The following is a 23183-nucleotide window of genomic DNA, read 5'->3' as shown; positions in this document are numbered from 1 at the left end:
ATTACACTCTTAAATTGTAACGGTAAGAACCAAGATCCTTTGGTTCATTGACTATCGATTTAAAAATAAAATTGCACTTTTAGTCTTACCGGAAACCAAATTTATCCATTGACACAGCCAGATGCCTTGGCTGGCTGTAACACTTGTAGATATTCCGATCATCCATAGGAATCAAATCAACATCACTGAACACAAAGCAGCTGTAATCATATTCTTTCAAAGCTTCCACAAAACCTACGTTGAGAAGTTTGGCACGATTAAAAGTTTCTTCTCCATGCTGAAAAAAAAATTGGAGAAATGGAACACTAAACACATCAAATGAGGGAGCCATTAAATCAGAAAATTACAGAACTGACCACATTTTTGTATTGAATAATGAGAGAATTGGAATAAATGCTCGTGACATTATTTCTTCCATAACTTTCAATTAAAATAATAAAGAGGCACTACTCAATGAAATATTATTATTCTGCCAATAAACCTGGCAATTTAGCAGAAGTCACCACTGGGGATGGCCTGTGCCTTTAAGAGATATTCATCTTTCAGAAGCCTACTTTCAATCTGTCACCCCCGATCCTCTCTAACTTCTACCGCTGCACTATAGAGAGCATCCTGACAAACTGTATCACGGTGTGGTACGGCAGCTGTAGCTCCCATGACCGGAAAGCCCTGCAGCGGGTAGTCAAAACTGCCCAACGCATTACCGGCACCCGGCTACCGACCATAGAACATATATATCAGAAACGCTGCCTACGGAGGGCACGGTCCATCATCAAAGACCCTACCCACCCCAGCCACAGTCTGTTCGCCCTCCTACCATCTGGAAGACGCTACAGATGCATTCGCACCCGTACGACCAGATTTAGGAACAGCTTCTTTCCCAGGGCTGTCATCCTACTGAACTCCACAAATAAACACTAAAGCCTGCACATCTGCCGATGCACTTTATTATGGTCATATTTATGCTAATATATATGTACAAATGTATGTTGAAATGTTTAAGTGTCCTAATCCAAATTGTACACTCTCGGGAGCCGCAAGCCTACATTTCATTGTACTGCACTTGTGCACTAACAATGACAATAAAAGTTGATTTGATTTGATTTGATTTGATTTAGCATGATGAAACCAAGACAGGCTCTTAAATAAACACACTAAATATAGAATTCTTAGTAGTGCTCTACATACCATGATCGGAATTATCCTTATTTTATTCAAGAATCTGGGTGACTATTTAGTTTGATTAAATCAGGAAAAGCTTTAAAGCAGACATAACAGCAGCAATGTAGTGAGTATGAGATTTCCTTGCTTGTTTTTCCTCAATAGCTTGCTCCCTACTCCTCCTGAAGTAATTGGCTCCAAAAGACAGCTCCTGTCCAAACATAGATGGCAGGAGTGTTTTTGGTAGGACCACTAACGCAGCACGGAAGCACAGGGAAGAATGCTTGTGCTTTGAAAACACAGGCCTGGGGCACTGCTACAGACTGTTTCCCTATTGGTCAAAAGCCACCAATCAGGGAGCAGTATTCCAATCCTCCAGGCCTAGAAACTTCAAATAGCTTGAAGGCGCTGAGGCCGGTTTTGCGCACAGGCACAAAGAAGAAAGAATTGCGAATGGCTTCACAGATAGCATCAGCTTACGATTTGCATCTTGGACATCACAGCCTTAAAGGCTCAACACACAAATCCGACTTAGGTCCCGACCATGTAAATTTAGTGGCAAGGAATTTGCATCTGTACTGTCCTGGGAGAATGACGCTTTCCTGCGGATTCCAATGTTTGGAGTCGAGGGCTCTTTTGCTGGAAAGGTGACTTCCAATACAATTTCTATAATTAGAATTACAACCTGGCAGACATACAGCAGATCGATTTTACATTGACCCGTATGAGGGCACAGATTGATTGCCATTTTCAGATCAAAGCAGAACAACTTTAAAGGGACTATGTAACTTGAGCCCAATCCCGAACTGAACACGAGTTGGTAAAAGGGGAAATCCCACACCCTGCTCAGTGTAATTCCAGCACGGGCTCGACGCCCTGCCCAGTTTCGCTGCACCATGGGCTCAGCACCCTGTCCAGTACAACTCCAACACAGACTCGACACCTTGCCCAATGTAACTGCAGCACAGGTTAGACACCCTGCCCTTTTTTAACTGCTGCAGGGTGCAAACCAGGTTTAAAAATTCTCAGTCAGTCAGATCTCCTGGGCACTTTACAAACTGCAGTCTTTTTAAAATTGAGAGTGAATGCACCCATCGATGGAAATGTTAAAATTCTACTGGCCTTGGGAAAAGCTTTACACAGACATCTAAGCACACATGTGCAGAGCTCCCTCCTGCTAGTGGAGTGTGATGCACAGCCAGGCAGTCTAACCAGGCTCCGGCCAACTGTGATACATATTCTGCAGCTACCAGTCTCAAAACCACAACACAAATGGAAGCCAAAGGTCAGAGTCCACAGGGTGATGAAAGAATCAAATCATGCGAAACATGTTTGTTTAAACATTTCAAGATTCCCAAACTGAATAGGGAGAAGGAGAAAGACAAGAGGAACAGAGATTGGGATAAATGTCTTGGGTTGCAACAAACATATTCCAGCAGAATTTGCAAAAAGGCTTAGCAACAAATCCAGTGAAAATCAGGACCAAGCAAATCACCAATTTTTCTAAATGCTAGGTCCCAGTGAACATACAACTTAAGAACATAAGAAATAAGAGGAGTAGGCCATACGGACCCTCGAGCCTGCTCCGCCATTCAATAGATCATGGCTGATTTTTCTACCTCAACTCCACTTTCCTGCCCTATTTCCCTACACAGCGCGGACCTGAGCGGGAGCAATGACAGCAAAGGCGGCAGCACCGGAGAAGGCCCAGGACACAGTGTGGAACTGAGTGGGAGCGGCAGCAGTGGAGGATTAAAAAGGGAGCACCGGAGAAGGCCCAGGACACAGCGCGGACCTGAGCGGGAGCGGAGGCTTAAAGGGAGCACTGGAGAAGGCCCAGGGCACAGCGCAGACCTGAGCAGGAGCGGAGGCTTAAGTGGAGCACTGGAGAAGGCCCAGGGCACAGCGCAGACCTGAGCTGAAAGGTGACTTAAAAAAACAAAAAAAGGAGTGACGTCACAGGTCAGCAGGTAGGTGATTGGTTGGTGAGTATTACAGCTCTTTTGCTCTCTAGATTAGGTAAGTGGATTAAATTCAGAACTGGGAGAGTATTAACTACTATAACTTTATTGAATTAATAACTTAAGCTAAATTAACTAATTAAAACTGAAAATTAAAAGTAAAAATAATTGTTTGAATAAATACTGTAACTAATTATATAAATAAAATAAGGTCAGATAGAGATGGCAGTGCAGGTGGTGTGTCATAACTACAGCAGGTGGGAGTTGGTGGAGACCAGCGAGATCCCGAGCAACCACATCTGCAGTAAGTGCCTGCAGCTCGAGGAACTTCGACTCAGAATTGTTGAGTTGGAGTCTGAGCTGCCGACATTGCAATGCATCAGGGAAGGGGAGAGCTACCTGGACACTTTGTTCCAGGAGGCAGTCACACCTTAGGTTAAGCAGTACTTTAGAGTTAGTCAATGGTCAGGGACAGGAGGGTGTGACTGCGAGTCAGGAATGTATGGGGATCCAGGATATAGTGAAGGAGAAGACTCAGCCCTTGACCTTGTCCAACAGGTATGAGGTACTTGCTGCATGTATGGATGAGAACAAGGACTGCAGGGAGGGTGGACAAACTGACCACAGCACCGTGGTACAGGAGGCCATTCAAGTTGGGTGGGGTGGGGGGGAAAAGAGAGTAAAAAGGAATGTGGTAGTGGTAGGCGACAGTATAGTCAGGGGAATAGATACTGTTCTCTGCAGCCGCAACAGGGAGTACCGAAGGCGGTGTTGCCTGCCCAGTGCCAGGGTTAAGGATATCTCCTCGCAGCTGGAGAAGAACTTGGAGTGGAAGGGGGAGGATCCAGTTGTCGTGGTCCAAGTAGGAACCAACGACATAGGTAGAACTAGGAATGAGGTTCTGCTGAGGGAGTTTGAGGAGCTAGAATCCATTAAAAAGCAGAATCTCAAAAGTAATAATCTCTGGATTGTTACCTGAGCCATGCTCAAATTGGCATAGGGACAAACAGATTAGAGGTTTAAATGCATGGCTCAAAGAGTGGTGTGGGAGGAAGGGGTTTCAGTTCATGGGGCACTGGCACCAGTACTGGGGAAAGAGGGAGCGATTCCGTTGCCTGGGACCAGTATCCTAGCGAACCGAATAATTAGGGAAGTAGACAGGGATTTAAACTAATGAAGGGGGGGGAGGGGGAAGATTCAGGAAAGAGTAAATTTAAAAGCAGCAAGAGAAATGTCAAAGCTCTAGAGCAGAGTAGAATTTTGGGTAAAAATAAGCAGCGTGGATCAGGAAGGGACAGAGAGAGTAACGAAGGTAATAATGCATCAGTGACTAAGGTGTCATCAGGGAAAAATAGAAAAAAGTCAAAGCTAAAGGCACTATATCTGAATGTGCAAAGCATTTGCAACAAAATAGATGAATTAATAGCACAGATAGAAATGAATAGGTTTGATCTAATAGCCATTACGGAGACGTGGTTGCAAAGTGGCCAAGGTTGGGAACTAAATATTCCAGGATACTTAACTTTTAGAAGAGATAGGCAAAATGGAAAAGGAGGAGGGGTAGCCCTGATAATAAAGGATGGGATAAAGACAGTCGAGAGAAAAGATCTTAGCTCTAAAAATCAAGAAGTAGAAAGAGTTTGGGTGGAGCTAAGAAACAGCAAGGGGCAGAAAACATTGGTGGGAGTTGTTTATAGGCCCCCAAACAGTAGTTGTAAGGTAGGGCAGAGTATAAAATCAGGAAATTAGAGGTGTAATACAGTAATCATGGGGGACTTTAAATCTACATATAGACTGGGCAAACAGTTTTCTAGATCAGTATGTTGAGGAACCAACTAGGGAACAGGCTATTTTAGATCTAGTATTGTGCAACAAGAAAGGGTTAATTAATAACCTTGTAGTAAAGGGGCCTTTAGGGAAGAATGACCATAATATGATAGAATGTTATATTGAGTTTGAATGTGACTTACTTAAATCCAAAACTAGGGTCTTAAATCTAACCAAAGCAAACTACGTAGGTATGAGGGGCGAGTTGGCTAAGGTAGATTGGGAAACTACATTAAAAGGTATGACAGTGGACAAGCAATGTCTAGCATTTAAAGAATTAACACATAATTTACAACAAATATACATTCTTTTAAGGTGCAAAAACCCCACAGGAAAAGTGATCCAACCGTGGCTAACAAGAGAAGTTAAAGATAGTATTAGATCAAAGGAGGAGGCTTATAATGCTGCCAAAGAGTAGTAAGCCTGAGGATTGGGAGGATTTTAGAATTCAGCAAAGGAGGATCAAGAAATTGATAAAGGGAAAATATGAGAGTAAACTAGCGAGAGACATAAAAACAGACTGTAAAAGCTTCTATATGTAAAAAGGAAAAGATTAGTGAAAGTAAATGTGGGTCCCTTACAGGCTGAGACAGGAGAAATTATAATGGGGAATAAGGAAATGGCCGAAATTAAACAAATACTTTAGGCAGGATTTTCATTGGGCCGTGGAGGCAGGATTGGAGGCGTGCAGGGGGTTAAAGTCACGAATTCGGGGGGCACGAACCCATCCCGCCTCCATACCAATTTCAAAGGAGGCGGGTACCCACCCTCCCGAGGCGGGAAGGGATTAGTGCCAATTAACTGCCTGTTAACAGGTAGTTAACAGGCAGTTTTTTAGCCTAATCCCTATTTTTAATGCTGAAGTGTGGGATTCCCGATGGCTCCAAACCACGCCAAGTTTGCGAGGCGGGCCGTCGGGTTGAAGGACTTGGAGGGGTCAAGATGTCAGTGTTCAGGTGAGTGCAAAGGTAAGTGTGTTTGGTGTGGCTAAAGTGTTTAAAGAAGTTTAAATTACCTTTTCTTACCTTTACAGCCTTCCTTCCTTTAGGTCTCGTGAGTCCCTCATCTCACCGGCACAGAAAGCAGAATGGCTGCGAACTGTCAAAAGTGACAGCCTTCAGCTTTCTGTGCAGGAGAGATTTCTAACTGAGTCTGTGGAGAAGGACTCATGTTAGAAGTAAGACTGTCAGTGTTTGACAGCTTCAAAGAGCTTTCAAACACTGATATTTCATCTGTCAAAACCTCTTGACATTTGAAGTTTCAGTCTGTGACATCACCTGTTGCCGGGTGGCCCTTAATTGGCCTGCTGAGCCCGCTGGGCAGGCTCAACAAGGTCAATCAAGTTAAAATCGCGTGGATTGGCCACATCTCGATGGAGGCGGGACAACAACCCTAAAATTTGTAGTCCCGCCTCCATCACATTCCCTGAATGAAAATCCAGCCCTTTGTGTCTGTTTTCACTGAAGAAGGCGCAGAAAACTTCCCGGAAATAGTAGAGAACCAAGGGTCTAGCGAGAATGAGGAACTGAAGGATGTTAGTATTAGTAAAAAAGTACTGGAGAAATTAATGGGACTGAAAGTCGATAAATTCCCTGGACTTGATGGCCTACATCCTAGGGTTTTAAAAGAGTTGGCTATAGAGATAGTGGATGCATTGGTTGTCATTTTCCAAAATTCCACAGATTCTAGAATGGTTTCTGCGGATTGGAAGGTAGCAAATGTAACCCCACTATTTAAGAAAGTAGGGAGATAATGGGGATCTACAGATCAGTTAGCCTGACATAAGTAGTAGGGAAAATGCTAAAATCTATTAATAAGGACGTGGTAACAGGGCACTTAGAAGGTAACAATAGGATTGGGCCGAGTCAACACTGATTTATAAAGGGAAATCGTGTTTGACAAATCTGTTGGAGTTTTTTTGAGGTTGTAACTAGCAGCATCGATAAGGGGGAAACCAGTGGATCTGGTGTATTTGGATTTTCAGAAGGCATTCGATAAGGTGCCACACAAGTGGCTATTAAACAAAATTAGGGCTCATGGGATTGGGGGTAACAAACTAGCATGGATTGAGGATTGGTTAATAAACTAGCATGGATTGAGGATTGGTTAACAGACAGAAAACAGAGAGTAGGAATAAAGGGGTCGGCAGGCTGTAACTAGTGGGGTACCGCAAGGATCATTGCTTGGGCCTCAGCTATTTACAATCTATATCAATGATTTGGATGAGAGGACCAAATGTATTATCCAAGTTTGCTGATGATACAAAGCTAGGTGGAAATGTAAGTTGTGAGGAGGATGCAAAGAGGCTTCAGGGGGATATAGACAGGCTAAGTGAGTGGGCAAGAACATGGTACATGGAATATAATGTGGAGAAATGTGAAGTTATCCACTTTGGTCAGAAAAATAGAAAAGCAGAGTATTTTTTAAATGGTGAGAGATTGGGAAATGTTAGTGTTCAGAGGGACCTGGGTGTCCTTGTACACAAATCACTGAAAGTTAACATGCAGGTACAGCAAGCAATTAGGAAAGTAAATGGTATGTTGGCCTTTATTACAAGATTTGAGTATAGACGTCTTTCTGCAATTATATAGGGCCCTGGTGAGACCACGCCTGGAGTATTGTGTACAGTTTTGGCCTCCTTACTTAAGGAAGGATATACTTGCCATAGAGGGAGTGCAACAAAGGTTCACCAGACTCATTCCTGGGATGGGGGGATTGTCCTATGAGGAGAGATTGAGTAGACTAGGCCTATATTCTATAGAGTTTAGAAGAATGAGAGGTGATCTCAGAGACATACAAAATTCTTACAGGGCTTGACAGAGTAAATGCAGGGAGGATGTTTCCCCTGGCTGGGGAGTCTAGAACGAGGGGGTCACAGTCTCAGAATAAGGGGTCAACCATTTAGGACTGAGGGGAGGAAAAATTTCTTCACTCAGAGGGTAATGAATCTTTGGAATTCTCTACCCCAGAGGGCTGTGGAGGCTCAGTTGTGAGTATATTCAAGACAGAGATCGATAGATTTTTGGATATTAAGGAAATCAAGGGATATGGGGATAGTGTAGGAAAGTGGAGTTGAGGTGATTTTATTGAATGGTGGAGCAGGCTCGAGGGGCTGTATGGCCTACTCCTGCTCCTATTTCTTATGTTTTTCATATCCCTTGATTCCATTAGTGTCTAAAACTCTATCGATCTCAGTCTTGAATATACTCCGCACCTGAGCAACCACAGCCCTCTGGGGTAAAGAATTTCAAAGAATCACAAACCTCTGCGTGAAGAAATTTCTCACCACAGTCCTAAATTGCCGAGCCCTTATCCCGAGACTATACCCCCTAGTTCTACACTCTCCAGACAGGGGGAAACAACCTCTCAGCATTTTATACATTTCAATGAGATCACATCTCATTCTTCTAAACTCCAGAGAATATAGGCCCATTCTACACAAATTTCTCCTCATAGGACAGCCCTCTCATCCTAGGAATCAATCTAGTGATCCTTTGTTGCACCACGTCTAAGGCAAGTATATCCTTCCTTGGGTAAAGAGACCAAGACTATACACAGTACTCCAGGTGTGGACTCACCAAAGCCCGATATAATTGCAGCAAGACTTCCTTACTCTTGTATCCAACCCCCTTGCAATAAAGGCTAACATACCATTTGCTTTCCTAATTGCTTGCTGCATCTACATGTTAACCTTCCGCGATTCAAATTCAAGGACCCCCAAATCGCTCTGAATACCAACATTTTAAGAAAGGAGCTCTTCTTACTTCCAATCACTCTCCCTTAAGCTGTATATTTCTTGTGCACCTAATACTGGTCACCAGCAACATAGCCATGCTGTTGTCTTAACTACTCTGGATTCTTCTGAGCAAGGTACCTGCTGGTATCAAAGCAGAAGAGCTGTATAAGTCACCAAGGATGGCATATACTCTGAGGTGATGCAGAGTCTGCCTTAACCAGGACCCTAATCTACATATGGTGACAACCATTTATCTGGTTGAGCCATAAAGAGCAGTAAGCTAGACAGCTGATCGCAACAAAAGCAGTGGTTAGCTCAGGTTGAAAGAATATGTTTAGGTCCGAGAAGGTTGTTGCAGCTACCCCACTCTCTGTTGCCAAATCAGTTGCAGAAAGTCCAGCAGTTTGACCTGCCATCTCCTCCATACTCCATCTTACAATACTCTCCCTTGTGGCTAAACACCAGTAGTAAGAGTACTACAGATTCACACCCTGCTGCTCAGGAAGAGAAAATTAGATAGGGTCTCCACTCCTGATCACCAACTAGCAATCTCTGCTGTAACTGTATGTGTTCAGACATGGTATGAAGACAGGATTGAACTCAGTTGCAATGCCTCCTTGCAGGTGAACACTGACCATCAAGGCTCACATTAGAATAAATGAGTGAAGGACTACCCTGTGGAACCATACTCTAATGAGGAATTCAACAGAGACCAGGAATTCAACCTGTGAACTTCCTGGTCCCTGTGGCTCAGCCACACCACATGACACAATCACCGAAAAAACCATGGCAGCAGAGCAGCGGTCCTTATAGGACGTGCAACAATGATAAACACTGGGTTCACATGCCAACATTATATAACCTTAGATCTCAGAGCTTAGACCTCAAGCCATGGACGACAAACTTAGAAATAACGACCAAAATTTCTATCAATTGCTGCAGACAATACAAGGATCTTAACTCAAAAAAAGGGACCACCACAACAAAAGGAATACATGCAGAAACAGGACACATGGAGATGATGCAAATGGGGATATCCAGACTAACAACTCAAGAGTGAGGCCAGTGTAGGTCAGGAGATTAACTTGAGTCAGCACATTGCTGTTTGTGTGACCTTGCTGTGCGCAAATTGGCTGCTGTGTTTCCCACATTACAACAGAGTACACGTCAAAAGTACTTAATTGGCTGTTTAATCATTTTTTTTTTTATTATACTCTGTGCATTGATGGTACTGCAACTATGACATTCAATTTCCTCCTCACCCTCTGTGGAATGCATTAAACCATCCCATCCTCCCCCACTGCCACTCCTCCATGGTTCAACTGAGGCACTATCCTCTCCTGGTTCCATTCCTATCTTTCCCAATAGAATCAGTGAATCTCTTACAACTTCTGCTCTGTTGTCTGCAGTCACTTCCAGAATGCTCTATGACTCATCCGATGCCCCTCATCCTTATTTATATGCTGACTCTGTGTAATTACAATTAATAGGGAATCAGCTTTCATGGGTATGCTGCTTCCACCCAGCTCCACCCATGATTTCACATCTGTTGTCAGGCTGTCTGACATCAAGTCCTGGATTAGGGTGAACTTTATTTCGCTCAAAATCAGAAAGATAAACCCTGCTGCTTGCTTAGATGGAACCAGATAGTGTGCAATATTAATGTCCTGCTCCAATCCAAGAGGAGCTGTAAACCCCACATTTGGTCTACTGCCAACACTAGTTCCACCACAACATCACCTGTCTATACACTATCTCACACCACCACTACCCGGCAGTCTTTAATTGTCTCCCTAAACCTCTCCGTCTTGCTACATTCGTCACCTCAGTACTTACTTAGACCATAATTTTAACTATGTTCCTACTTCAGTGCCCAAAACATCCAGTACACGTCAATTCATGTTTCCAAAAATCAGAGGCAGCTCGTCAGGTTAGGCAAGCGGCTCACTTCCTCACCAAGAATTGATGTCACTGTCAGCACACGGATGAGCAGAGGTGCAATTTTTTTCCCTATTCATTCTTGGGATGTGGGCGTCACTGACAAGGCAAGCATTTATTGCCCATCCCTAATTGCCCTCGAGAAGGTGGTGGTGAGACACCTTCTTGAACCGCAGCAGTCCGTGTGGTGAAGGTACTCCCATAGTGCAGTTAAGAAGGGAGCACAGCTTGTGGAAACTATCAGGACATAAGGGGGAATTTCTACCCAAAATTCATAAAAATATGCCCTGAATTCAAAAATTTGAATGAAGACCAAAAACTCCCATACCTATTAGGGGAACAGAGAAATTGTGTAACCTTAGCAGCAAACTATGTTATAGCTTGCCATAAGCAGAGGGACAACCACTAACTCTAAGAAAAGATTCTATGCAAATTATATGAGTGTATATTTATACACACAGGGATATATCTGTTTATACACTGTATGGATAGATCTGTGTTTATGTGTTCAACCATAAATGTTTTTTTCGGTGCTTTGGCAACATAAGATGTACCTTGTCATGCCAATAAAGCAATTTGAATTGAAATTGAATTGAATTGAGTTCCAGGATTTTGACCCAGTGACATATTTCCAAGTCAGAATGCTGCATGACTTGGAAGGGAACATGGAGGTGATGGCGTTCCCATGCGCCTGCTGCCCAAGCCCTTCCAGGCCAGTGGTTCTCAAACATTTTTGGTTGAAGGACCCTTTTCAAATGGATTAGTAATCCCCGCCCCCCCCCCCCCAAATCTAAATTATACTATAAACTCCTTGCATATTTACATTTCTGAATGTAAGGTTCATCAGTGTCCTGTTAAAAGGACTTGCATGAAATTTGCCAGGGCTGTCCGATGTCGTGAACATTGTGGTAAACCACTGTTGTTAGTATTGTTGTTCACCACTGTTGTTAGTACTGTTGTTCACTCTTGCATATTGTTGTACTCGTCTGTGCATGCCTCAGCTGACTCCGCCCCTGGCTCCACCCTCATGGCTGGGTATAAAGGTCGCTGCTCAGAAGCCTCCGGCCCTTTTGGATACCAGGCAACCACAAGAGGCATGCTCTGTTCTTTGGTAATAAAAGCCTGTTTATTACTTTCTCAATCTCCAGTCTTTTGTAGCAATTGATAGTGCATCAAACATTAATGTGATTAGTGATGTGAAAACTTTTATCTTCCCTTCAGTTGAAAGGCAGCCCTACAGGTTCAGCAACATGCCTGTTGAGTACTTCACCGCACGACACCTCCCTGTTCTTCCAAGAATAGGATTAGGTTCAGGGGTTCCTGTTGGGTACGCTGGCACCATTTCAGGTGTAACCCTCCACCGCCCGCCTACTCACTGCACAGCTGCTGAGTCATAGAGTCGTAGAGTTATACAGCACAGAAAGAGGCCCTTCGGCCCATCGTGTCAGCGCCGTCCATCAATCCCTGTCCAGTCTAATCCCATTTTCCAGCATTTGGTCCATAGCCTTGTATGCAGTGGCATTTCAAGTGCTCATCCAAATGCTTCTTGAATGTTGTGAGGGTTCCTGCCTCTACCACCCTTTCAGGCAGTGAGTTCCAGATTCCAACCACCCTCTGGGTGAAAAAGTTCCTCCTCAAATCCCCTCTAAATCTCCTGCCCCTTACCCTGAATCTATGCCCCTTGTTATTGACCCCCCTACTAAGGGGAAAAGTTCCTCTTTATCTACCCTATCTATGCCCCCTCATCATTTTGTACATCTCAATCAGGTCCCCCCTCAGCCTTCTTTGCTCCAAGGAAAACAACCCCAGTCTGTTTAGTCTTTCTTCATAGCTGAGGCGCTCCATCCCAGGTAACATCCTGGTGAATCTTCTCTGCACCCTCTCCAAAGCAATCACATCCTTCCTATAGTGAGGCGACCAGAACTGCACACAGCACTCCAGCTGTGGCCTCACCAGCGTTTTGTACAGCTCCATCATAACCTCCCTGCTCTTATATTCTATGCCTCGGCTAATGAAGGCAAGTATCCCATATGCCTTTTTAACCACCTTATCTACCTGTTCCGCTGCCTTCAGGGATCTATGTACATGTACACCAAGGTCCCTCTGACCCTTTGTACTTCCGAGGGTCCTACCACTCATTGTGTATTCCCTTGCCTTATTTGTCCGTCCAAAATGCATCACCTCGCACTTTTCGGGGTTAAATTCCATTTGCCACTTTTCCGCCCATCTGACCAACCCGTTTATATCGTCCTGTAGCCTGAGGCTTTCCTCCTCGCAATTTACCACCCCACCAATTTTTGCGTCATCCGCAAACTTACTGATCATACCTTTTACATTCTCATCCAAATCATTTATGTAGATCACAAACAGCAAGAGACCCAGCACCGATCCCGGAGGTACCCCACTGGACACAGGCTTCCAGTCACAAAAGCAACCTTCGACCATCACCCTCTGCCTCCTGCCACGCAGCCAGTTTAGGATCCAACGCGCCAAGGCACCCTGGATCCCATGGGCTCTTACCTTCTTGACCAGTCTCCTATGCGGGACTTTGTCAAAAGCTTTGCTGAAGTCCATGTAAACCACATCCACAGCATTTCCCTCATCCACACACCTAGTCACCCCCTCGAAAAATTCAATCAGATTTGTCAGACATGATTTTCCCTTGACAAAGCCATGCTGACTATCCCCGATTAATCCTTGCCTCTCCAAGTGGAGACTAATTTTGTCCCTCAGAATTTTTTCCAATAATTTCCCTACCACAGATGTTAGGCTCACTGGCCTGTAATTCCCTGGTTTATCCCTGCTACCCTTCTTGTATAATGGTACTACGTTAGCTGTTCTCTAGTCCTCTGGTACATCCCCTGTGGCCAGAGAGGTTCTGAAAATTTGTGTCAGAGCCCCTGCAATCTCCTCCTTTGGCTCATACAACAGCCTGGGATACATCTCGTCCGGGCCTGGGGATTTATCCACTTTTTGGCCTGCTAAAACCGCTAGTACCTCCTCCCTCTCGATGCTAATATGTTCAAGTATGTCACAGTCCCCTTGCCCGATTTCTATGTCTACATCGTCTTTCTCCATAGTGAACACAGATGCAAAAAATTCATTTAAAACCCCGCCTACATCATCTGGCTCTACACACAGATTGCCACTTTGGTCCCTAATGGGCCCTACCCTTTCCCTGGTTATCCTCTTGCCCTTAATATACCTTATAAAACATCTTAGGATTTTCCTTTATTTTGCTCGCCAGTGTTATTTCATGGCCCCTCCTCACCCTCCTAATTTCTTTTTTAAGTATGCCCCTGCACTTTTTATACTCCTCTAAGGCTTCCTCCGTCTTTAGTAACTGCCAAAAGCCCCCCTTTTTTTCCTAATGCATTTTTGTATATCCCTTGTCATCCAAGGTTCCCTTTGCTTGTTGGTCCCACCCTTGACCTTTACAGGAACATGTTGGCGTTGTACTCTCTCTATTTCCCTTCTGAAAGTCTCCCACTGTTTTGATGTGGATTTTCCTATAAGTAGCTGCTCCCAGTCCACTTTGGCCAGATCCTGCCTTATCATATTAAAATCGGCCTTCCCCCAATTTAGAACCCTTATTTCCGGGCCGTCTTTGTCTTTTTCCATGACCACCTTAAATCTCACCGAATTATGGTCACTGTCGCCAAAATGCTCTCCTACTGACACTTCAACCACTTGCCCGGCTACATTCCCTAGAATTAGGTCCAGTACCGCCCCCTCTCTTGTAGGACTTTCTACATGTTGGCTCAAAAAGCTCTCCTGGATGCACTTTAAGAATTCTGCACCCTCTAAGCCTTTCACACTCTGACTATCCCAATTAATATTGGGGAAGTTGAAATCCCCCACTATTATTACCCTATTATTTTCGCACTTCTGAGATTTGCCTACATATCTGTTCCTCTATCTCCCCCTGACTGTTTGGGGGCCTATAGTACACTCCCAGCAAAGTGCTTGCCCCCTTTTCGTTTTTAAATTCTACCCATATGGCCTCATTAGAGGAACCCGCTAATATATCGTCCCTCCTTACAGCAGTAATTGACTCCTTAATTAATATTGCAACACCCCCTCCCCTTTTACACCCCCCTCTGTCTCGCCTGAAGATTCTATACCCCGGAATAGAGCTGTCAGTCCTGACCCTCCCTCAACCATGTCTCCGTGATAGCAACAATATCGTACTCCCATGTGTTCAACAACAACTTCAGTTCATCCACCTTGTTTGCAAGACTCCTTGCATTAAAATGTTTCAGGGTTTTTCCCCTCCCGCACTGCTGTTGGTCAGCCTGTCTGCGCAGACCCCAGTTTGAGAACCACTGCATTATTCTTCCGTTATCCAAATGTGTGGGAGGCCTGCGGTCATATCCAATTAGCAAATTACAACAAGATTGTTCCGATTGACCTTGGGCAATGCTACATTATCGGATGCTGGCATATAAAGTCACTTCAGTTAACTGGACGTGTGGGCTTACCTACAGGAGTGATTTTTGACACTGAACGCAAGACAACCATCTGGTGCAGCCTAAAAACTTGAACACCCTCCTTATCGCCCTCCTCTTTCCTGTCCCCCAATCCATTTATCAGTCTCCTCCCTTCTCTCCCCTCCCCCCTTTGCCTCTGGTCTCGCTCCCCAACCCCTCATCCATTCTCTCTCCCTCACATCTCTTTGCCAATTACTGTCCCCCCCGTCTCCCTCGTCTTTTCCTCACTACCTCAGTTTCTTTTTCTCATCTGTCTCTCTCCCCACAACTTTCCTCTTTTCCCTGTATCCCACTATCTCTTGCCGAGTGTCTACTCTCTCTTCCTCCCCCAATCTCTCCCACACTTCCCACCCCCCCACTACATCAATCTCTTCCTTTCACGTCACCATCCTTCTCTTCCCCCCCATCCCCCCTTCCACTGATCCCAATCTTTCGCCTCCCTGCATCTCGTCCTCTCTCTCTACCCCCATCTCTTCCTACCTCTTGCATTCCTCTGTACCCCATCTCTCTTCCGCCATCTGTCTCCCATTCCTCTCTTTACCCCCTTCTCTCTCTGCATCAATCATCCCCCATCATTTTCTCTGTACCTTCATCTCTGTCCCATTCCTCTCGTTGTACCTCCATCTCTCTCTCCGTCACTCTTCCCCATCATGCGTGCTTTCTCTCTCTCTCTCTACCGCCAGCTTTCTCCCATTCCTTTCTCTGTAACCCATTTCCCCGTCACTCACCGCCATCTCTCCTTCTCCCACTTAAGTCTCACCATCAGATCGCACGCGCTGACTCTACCGAACTGCTCGAACAACGGCGGGACCTCGCCCCGCCGCATTCCCGGGGACTGCTTCCCCACGAAATGCTTCACCATCCTCGCCATGCGGGCAGGTGATCAGTACATCACAACGCAGCTCAGTCCGGGGAAGGGAGAAACACAGAGCCGCAGCCAGACTCCAACCACCCCGATTCACAAAATGGCGGCCTCGGCACCACCTTCTTTGCTCTTCCGTTGGCTGCTCCCACTTTGCTTTGTGATTGGTTCCCTCTGCTGTCAATTAACTGTCAGACCCGTGAACAGCGGTCAAAGAATCTTACAGCTGAACGGCCGTCAGTCAAGCATCTACTGGCCCACAGTCTTTTTCTCTCCCTTCTCTTCCTGCAGCACACAGCCGCTGCTGCCACCGTCATGGTTACCATACACCGCCCCGTTCAGCAGTGCCTGGCCGCTCGGCACCAGCTCGCTCTCAATCACCGAATGTGGATTTTTCCATGAACCCCTTGGGAAGTCTCTATGGACCCCAAGGGGTCAGCAGACCCCAGTTTGAGAACAACTGTTCTAGGTGGTAGAGGTCACGGGTTTGGGAGTTGCTGCAGTGCATCTTGTAGATGGTACACACTGCAGCCATGGTGCGCCGGTGGTGGACGGAGTGAATGTTTAAGCGGTGAATGGGGTGCCAATCATGCGGTCCGATTTGTCCTGGATGGTGTTGAGCTTGAGTGTTGTTGGAGCTGCACTCATCCAGGCAAGTGGAGAGTATTCCAACATACTACTGACTTGTACCTTGTAGATGGTGAAAAGGCTTTGTGGAGTCAGGAGGTGAGTCACTCGCCACAGAACACCCAGCCTCTGACCTGCTCTTGTAGCCACAGTATTTATGTGGCTGGTCCAGTTAAGTTTCTGGTCAATGGTGACCCACAGGATGCTGATGGTGGGGGATTTGGCGACGGTAATGCCGTTGATTGTCAAGGGGAGAGGGTTTGGTACTGGTGTGGCGCAAATGTTACTTGCCACTTATCAGCCCTGAATGTTGTCTAGGTCCTGCTGTATGCAAGCACAGACTGCTTCATTATCTGAGGAGCTGTGAATGGAACTGAACACTGTGCAATCATCAGCAAACATCCCCACTTCTGACCTTATGTTGGCGGGAAGGTCATTGATGAAGCAGCTGAAGATGGTTGGGCCTAGGACACTGCCCTGAGGAACTCCTGCAGCAATGTCTTTGGGCTGAGATGACGGACCTCCAAAAAATACAACCATCTTCCTTTGTGCTAGGTAGGACTACAATTTTACTAGGGCTCCTTGATGCTGCACTCTGTCAAATGCCGCCTTGACATCAACGGCAGTCACTCTCATCTCACCCGTGGAATTCAGCTCTTTTGTCCATGTTTGGACCAAAGCTGTAATGAGCTCTGGAGCCGAGTGGTCCCGGCGGAACCAAAACTAAGCATCGGTGAGCAGGTTATTGGTGTGTAAGTGTCGCTTGATTGCACTGTCGATGAAATACTGCCATCACTTTGCTGATGATTGAGAGTAGACTAATGGGGCAGTCATTGGCCGGATTGGATTTGTCCTGCATTTTTGTGGACAAGACATACCTGGGCAATTTTCCACTTTGTCAGGTAGATGCCATTGTTGTAGCTGTACTGGAACAGCTTGGCTAGAGGCGCAGCTCATTCTGGAGCACAAGTTTTCAGCATGACAGCTGGGATGTTGTCGGGGCCCATAGCCTTTGCTGTATCCAGTGCACTCAGCCGTTTCTTGATATCACGTGGAGTGAATCAAATTGGCTGAAGACTGGCTTCGGAGATGGTGGGGACCTCAGGAGGAGGCTGAGATGGATCATCCACTCGGCACTTCTGGCTGAAGATGGCTGCAAACGCTTCAGCCTTGTCTTTTGCACTTTGATCTGATCCATTGGTTGTGAAATCACTTAGCTCTGTCTATAGCATACTGCTTCTGCTGTTTAACATGTATGTAGTCCTGTGTTGTAGCTTCACCAGGTTGGCACCTCATTTTTAGGTATGCCTCGCAATGTTCCCTCTAATTTTTGGGGGGCCGCACAGCTCCTTTAACGGGCTGTGTGGCACATTCAAAATTCCATGCATGCATGGTTTTTTCCATTTAAAAGCCAGTGACCTGGTTGTGCGGGACCTCCAGAGCAAAGGTAACATTGCCTGATGCAGCTGCTGGCATGATCTTATACACTCTTCATTGAACCAGGGTTGGTTCTCTGACTTGATGGTACAGGAAACTTTGTGCTATCCGGAGGTGAACCATCTGGCAAGCTGGAGCCACCGGCAAAAATCAGGAGCCGTTTTTTATTCTTTGTTTGTTTTCTTTGCTTTTTTTTTCTCCAGTCAAGCACTACAAGGTCTGTAGCTATAGCAACAGCTTTAGCTACAGACTCTTGCAGCCACACCCAAGTGTTTAGAAGCTGTTGCTAAGCAACAGTGTTTGTTGTCAGATACGGAGATAAGAATCTCCGTATCTTTCAACATTAACTTTGGAGTGTCCGGCAGTTTTGAGGGAACGGCAGCAGCTCGGTCCCAGATAGCACAAAGTTTCCTGTAATGGTAGAGTGAAGGATAGGCTGAGCCATGAGGTTACAGATTGTGGGGAAATACAATTCTGCTGCTGCTGATGGCCCACAGCACCTCATGGATGCCCAGTTTTGAGCTGCTAGATCTGTTCTAAATCCATCCCATTTAGCACGGTGGTAGTGGACACAACACGATGGAGCGTGTCCTCAGTCTGAAGATGGTACTTTGTCTCCACGAGGACTGCGTGGTGGTCACTCCTACCAATGCTGTCATGGGCAGATGCATCTGTGACAGGTAGTTGGTGAGAACGAGGTCAAGTAGGTTTTTCCCTCGTGTTGGTTCTCTCACCACCTGTCGCAGGTCCAGACTGGCAGCTATGTCAGGACTTGGCCAGCTCGGTCAGTGGTGGTGCTACCGAGCCACTCTTGGTGATGGACGTTGAAGTCCCCCACCCAGAGTACATTCTGTGTTCTTGCTACTCTCAGTGCTTCTTCCAAGTGGTTTTCATCATGGAGGAGTACTGATTCATCAGCTGAGGGAGGGCGGTAGGTGGTAATGAGCAGGAAGTTTCCTTGCCCATGCTTGACCTGAAGACATGAGACTTCACAGGATCTGGAGTCAATACCGAGGACGCCCAGGGCCTCTGGATTATTAAGCCAGAAACAATAATTACTTGGCTGCCCTACCCACTTACTGCATATTCATTTGTAATTGCCAAAATCTCAGCTGCGGTATTAGATCATGGCCAGTGAAACTGGATGGGATTTTGTTGCCAGAATCTAGTTGTTCAGACCCCTCTGTTAACTTGTACCTTTCTGCACAGGACGCCGTCTTTAATTAAGATAATCAAAAGGAGAATGTGACTAAACGTAGAACCATTCTTTCATTATATACATTTGAGTAATGCATTTACTTGGACTCATTCAAACATACTGTTATAATATAAAATGAAAAATATGATTGGTGGTGGGATTCCACAGGATGGGCCCATTGTCATGTACCACATTGGCTTGGTTAGGCATGTATGTATAGCTGTGCCTCACATGTCAAAAAGGTCATCAGCTGCTACTGATCATACGGTGACTGCAAGTGCATGTGCTTCAAGTCGAGTCTTTTTACTAAGATACCATTTTCATAAGATGGCAGGCAAAAAGTAATTCACACATTTTGTGGATTGCTGGAAACGATCAATTAATTTCCCCTTTGTCACACGTGTAAAATTTCAATCACATGATTATCCTGTATTGTTAATTTTCTTGCTTCAATTTTGAATCTAGTACTTCCCAGAGAGCAAAAGATATACATACCAAGTGCAACAATACTTTATACACACGTCACTAAATATTCCTTTGTATTTCATGACAATAGCAAATCTAATTCACCAGCCACCAGGAGAGTTTGACGTAACATTCTCATCTCTCTCCTTCTCTCCAGTCTCTAAATACTGATCTTGATTTCTAATCACAAGCAAGCTACTGCTGCCAGGTAGTATGCTGAGATTTCAAGTCAATGCCGTTTTCTAGGGAAGCTTCGTCGTAAATCTGTTTCAGAAAAACTGTCACAAGCAAAGAAAGCAGATCAAAGGCAGGAACAGCCCATGGATATTGTTTTCTGCTCCCACGGTGTGAATGTTTATGCTGCCTTTTTTAAGCACCATGATATATTCAGTTACAATTTCCAATAGTTAATGAGTCATATCAATTATGGCTGCTATGTTACTATTTAAACACTTTGCCGAAATTGTCAAAGCATCAGGTGATATTTTAACCAAAAGAAATCTGACTTGTGCTAAAAATCAGGCAAGGGAGCAAAAAGGAATTGATTAAATTACTGTACAGTATTGGATCCCTTGGTCTAACACAAAATAAAGGGTCAACATGAGACACAATTAAGGGCCATTTTCCTTCTAGTTATAGATAAGCATACAATGGCCAGAATTACCAGTTCCTTAAAGTGCACAAAGTATATTTCACTTTACCGGCCCAGCCGAGCAGAGGACTAGTTCTTCCTTCTCCATCTCGGCTAGCTAGTGCAGGTGGAGATAGGTGTAATCAGATTCCATTGCAACCTTCACAATCTCAAAATGTTCTGCAGAAGACAGAAGAAACAAGCACAGATCTAGAAAAAAAGCAAGTGGGTCACAGGTAGGGGAGGGGAAGGAAAAGAAGAGAAAGATGAGTGCAGTGAATATTAAAATAAGCAAAAGAAACATTTCCAGAAGTTTGGCTCTTCCCCCTCCCAACAAGAGCATTTGTGATCACGGATTAGAAGATTAGAAATTTCCACCTTATTTGCTGCAGGACACTTCAATTTTACATCAAAGTAGGAAACATTTCAAGAATACAATGCAATATGCCTGCGAACATTTAAAACAGGCAAGTTATTTTTTAAGCTCAAGCACAACTAATTTGGTAGAGAATCTGAAGGACACTGCAAGCATTGTTGAGGTTACCTGCTGTAGATATGGTCTTCCCCATTCTTTGAATGAAGTTCAACTACCACATACAAATAGGAACTTCCATCAAGGAAAATCAGCTGAAGGTGTTATCTTTAAACAATTTCACACTGTACAGAGTCAAGTGACTTACCCCACAGCATATAGGATCTCATTATTTGGAAGCAGAAATGACACCCTCAGCAATGGCAAGGGCACCTTTAACTACATTAAACTAAGAGTGTCTGGTCTGAAACAGAAAACCAAATGGTTTGTGGGGGGGTATGTAGAGATTAAATTCATTTTAAAGCATGAAGGAGCTCATTGCTGTGGCAATTGATTAATAATTCTTCCTCAATTTTCCAATCTCAACATACAAAAGAGCAGGAATAAAGGTTAGAACTCTTGAAGACTTGCTTGTTCAGGCTACCTTGGAGCACAGCAGGACCAAAGCACTTACTATCTGAGCTACCAACACAAGAGCACAATGCTCAGTAAAACTATGAAAAATCAATCCACGCAGCTGCTTTACGGATGCCCTCAAGAACCACCATGTACATTTTGTGTCAAAATAATGGACATTGCATAAACAAAGGGAGGAAAGCCCTGCCCTGACTGGGAGCAGAATAAGATGAGGACTCCAGAACCTAATTGGGTTAATTGTAAATAAGTCTGCCTAGATTTCCTCCTTTCCATACAACAGGCACATCTACTTTGTGCTGCATTCAATGTAAGAAAACTGAGTGGGAATGCAACAGCAGCATCATTCCCAAGTAAAGTGAAAAGAAAGTTCGAATTTTTTCCACAAGAAAGGAATAAAGTCCGAGGACTGCTCTACCTGTTTGTCACACAAGTCACCACCATCCCATGCCAAATCCAAGTGAACAGTTTTGAATGAAAGAAAGGAACTTAAGTTCCAGAAATCCAGAGGTTCGAGAGGAGTGCCACACAATCGCTGCTGGCGATCAAATTCAAATGTAGCAAGGATAAGCTGATGAACAGGTACCAGGCATGGGGGAAGTGCAGCAAAGAACTGCTATCTAGCTTAAGGCAGAGCTATGAGGAAAGGTCAAAGAGCCTGAGATTGTGCACTCTGGATAAAATAAGGCTCAAGGGAGATAATATTGAAATATTTAAGAACCTTATCTAAATATTCAGATTGCACGCCGCCTTGTGCACACAATTTCCATTCCTCCTAATGAAACAGCAAGTTCACAACATCTTGATGATAGCCAGGATCTTCCATAGGGCAACAAAAATATTTAGCTTTTTTTTTAAAAAAAGGGCACTTTCCTTCTGTCCTTGAAGAGAAGAATTCTTCTTCATTTGCTGATATGATTGGTCACACAACCTCCTTCAATCTCAAATTGATCTCCTATATCCATTGGTAAACTTTCCTCCAAGAAGCTCAGTTTTCTCTTTTGTGCTAAACTCTTCTTTTCCCCCTCAGCAACTCAACTTTCCACAAACCCCAAATCCATCCCAGATCAATACTGCTCCTATCTGGGATGAGCAAATGCCCCACTGTACCATATAAGGGCGCAATACAAACCTCATCACTTCAAGCCTCTCTCGCTATTACAAATTAATTTTCCTATTCCATCAATCCCACAACAAGTATAGCTGTACTACTCACTTCCTCTAAACAAGCAGTTACCAAACTTGTGTGGGTGACCCTTCTGAGGACCACCAGACTTATATCAGCTACCCAAGCAAAAACAGTGCCATCACAGCAATCAGTAAACGTCTTATTGGTCAGCAATCCGCAACAGAAAAAAAAATTACTACATTAAATCTTGAAATATAATGAGGCAGGTGGAAATTTAGTTATCTTGTAAATCTCCTGAGATTTCATGGTTCCCTTGAGGCCAAGATTTAAAAACTTAGGCCCTAAACTGAAAACATGCCAGAACACCGCTGCAGTCTCACTGTACTAATTCAGGACACTGCCTCGTGCACCCAGAATCCCAAATTGCAGCCAGCACTCCTAATTTCTCCATCTTCCCTGCCAGGCACAATCTACAGCATTTAAAACTCAAGCTTGGTGTCAGCTAATCACCAATTTTTGTATCTTCTCTCTCATTCTTTCCAGCATCGATAGTACCCTGCATTGTGTGCCTTGGCTCTTGAGCTACTTCATCTCAAATACTTTCCACTTGGTACTGTAAGCCTTTGAATCATAGAATGGTTACAGCACAGAAGGTGGCTATTTGGCCCATCGAGCCCGTGCCAGCTCTCTGCAAGGGCACCTCAGCTAGTCCCAGTCTCTTGCCCTTTCCCCGTAGCCCTGCAAATGTTTTCCTTCAGGTACTTAGCCAACTTCC

The 23183-nt window shown here is 44.7% G+C and overlaps 1 protein-coding gene across 1 annotated transcript in view; it reads right to left on the bottom strand.

Annotated features, from left to right (window-relative positions):
- b4galt1l (DP-Gal:betaGlcNAc beta 1,4- galactosyltransferase, polypeptide 1, like) overlaps nt 1–23183 on the bottom strand; it is a 118799-nt gene that overhangs the window by 64744 nt on the left and 30872 nt on the right. Inside the window, exon 3 of the mRNA XM_085982880.1 lies at nt 90–277. Coding sequence (XP_085839006.1) covers nt 90–277 — 188 coding nt within the window. The remainder of the gene's footprint in view (nt 1–89; nt 278–23183) is intronic.

Source organism: Somniosus microcephalus, chromosome 1 (genome assembly GCF_052327205.1).
Source record: "Somniosus microcephalus isolate GS21.2 chromosome 1, FLI_Smic_1.0, whole genome shotgun sequence".
Lineage (NCBI taxonomy): Eukaryota > Metazoa > Chordata > Chondrichthyes > Squaliformes > Somniosidae > Somniosus > Somniosus microcephalus.
The sequence above is the reverse complement of the archived record's forward strand: the minus strand, read 5'-3'. Positions and strand labels throughout refer to the sequence as shown.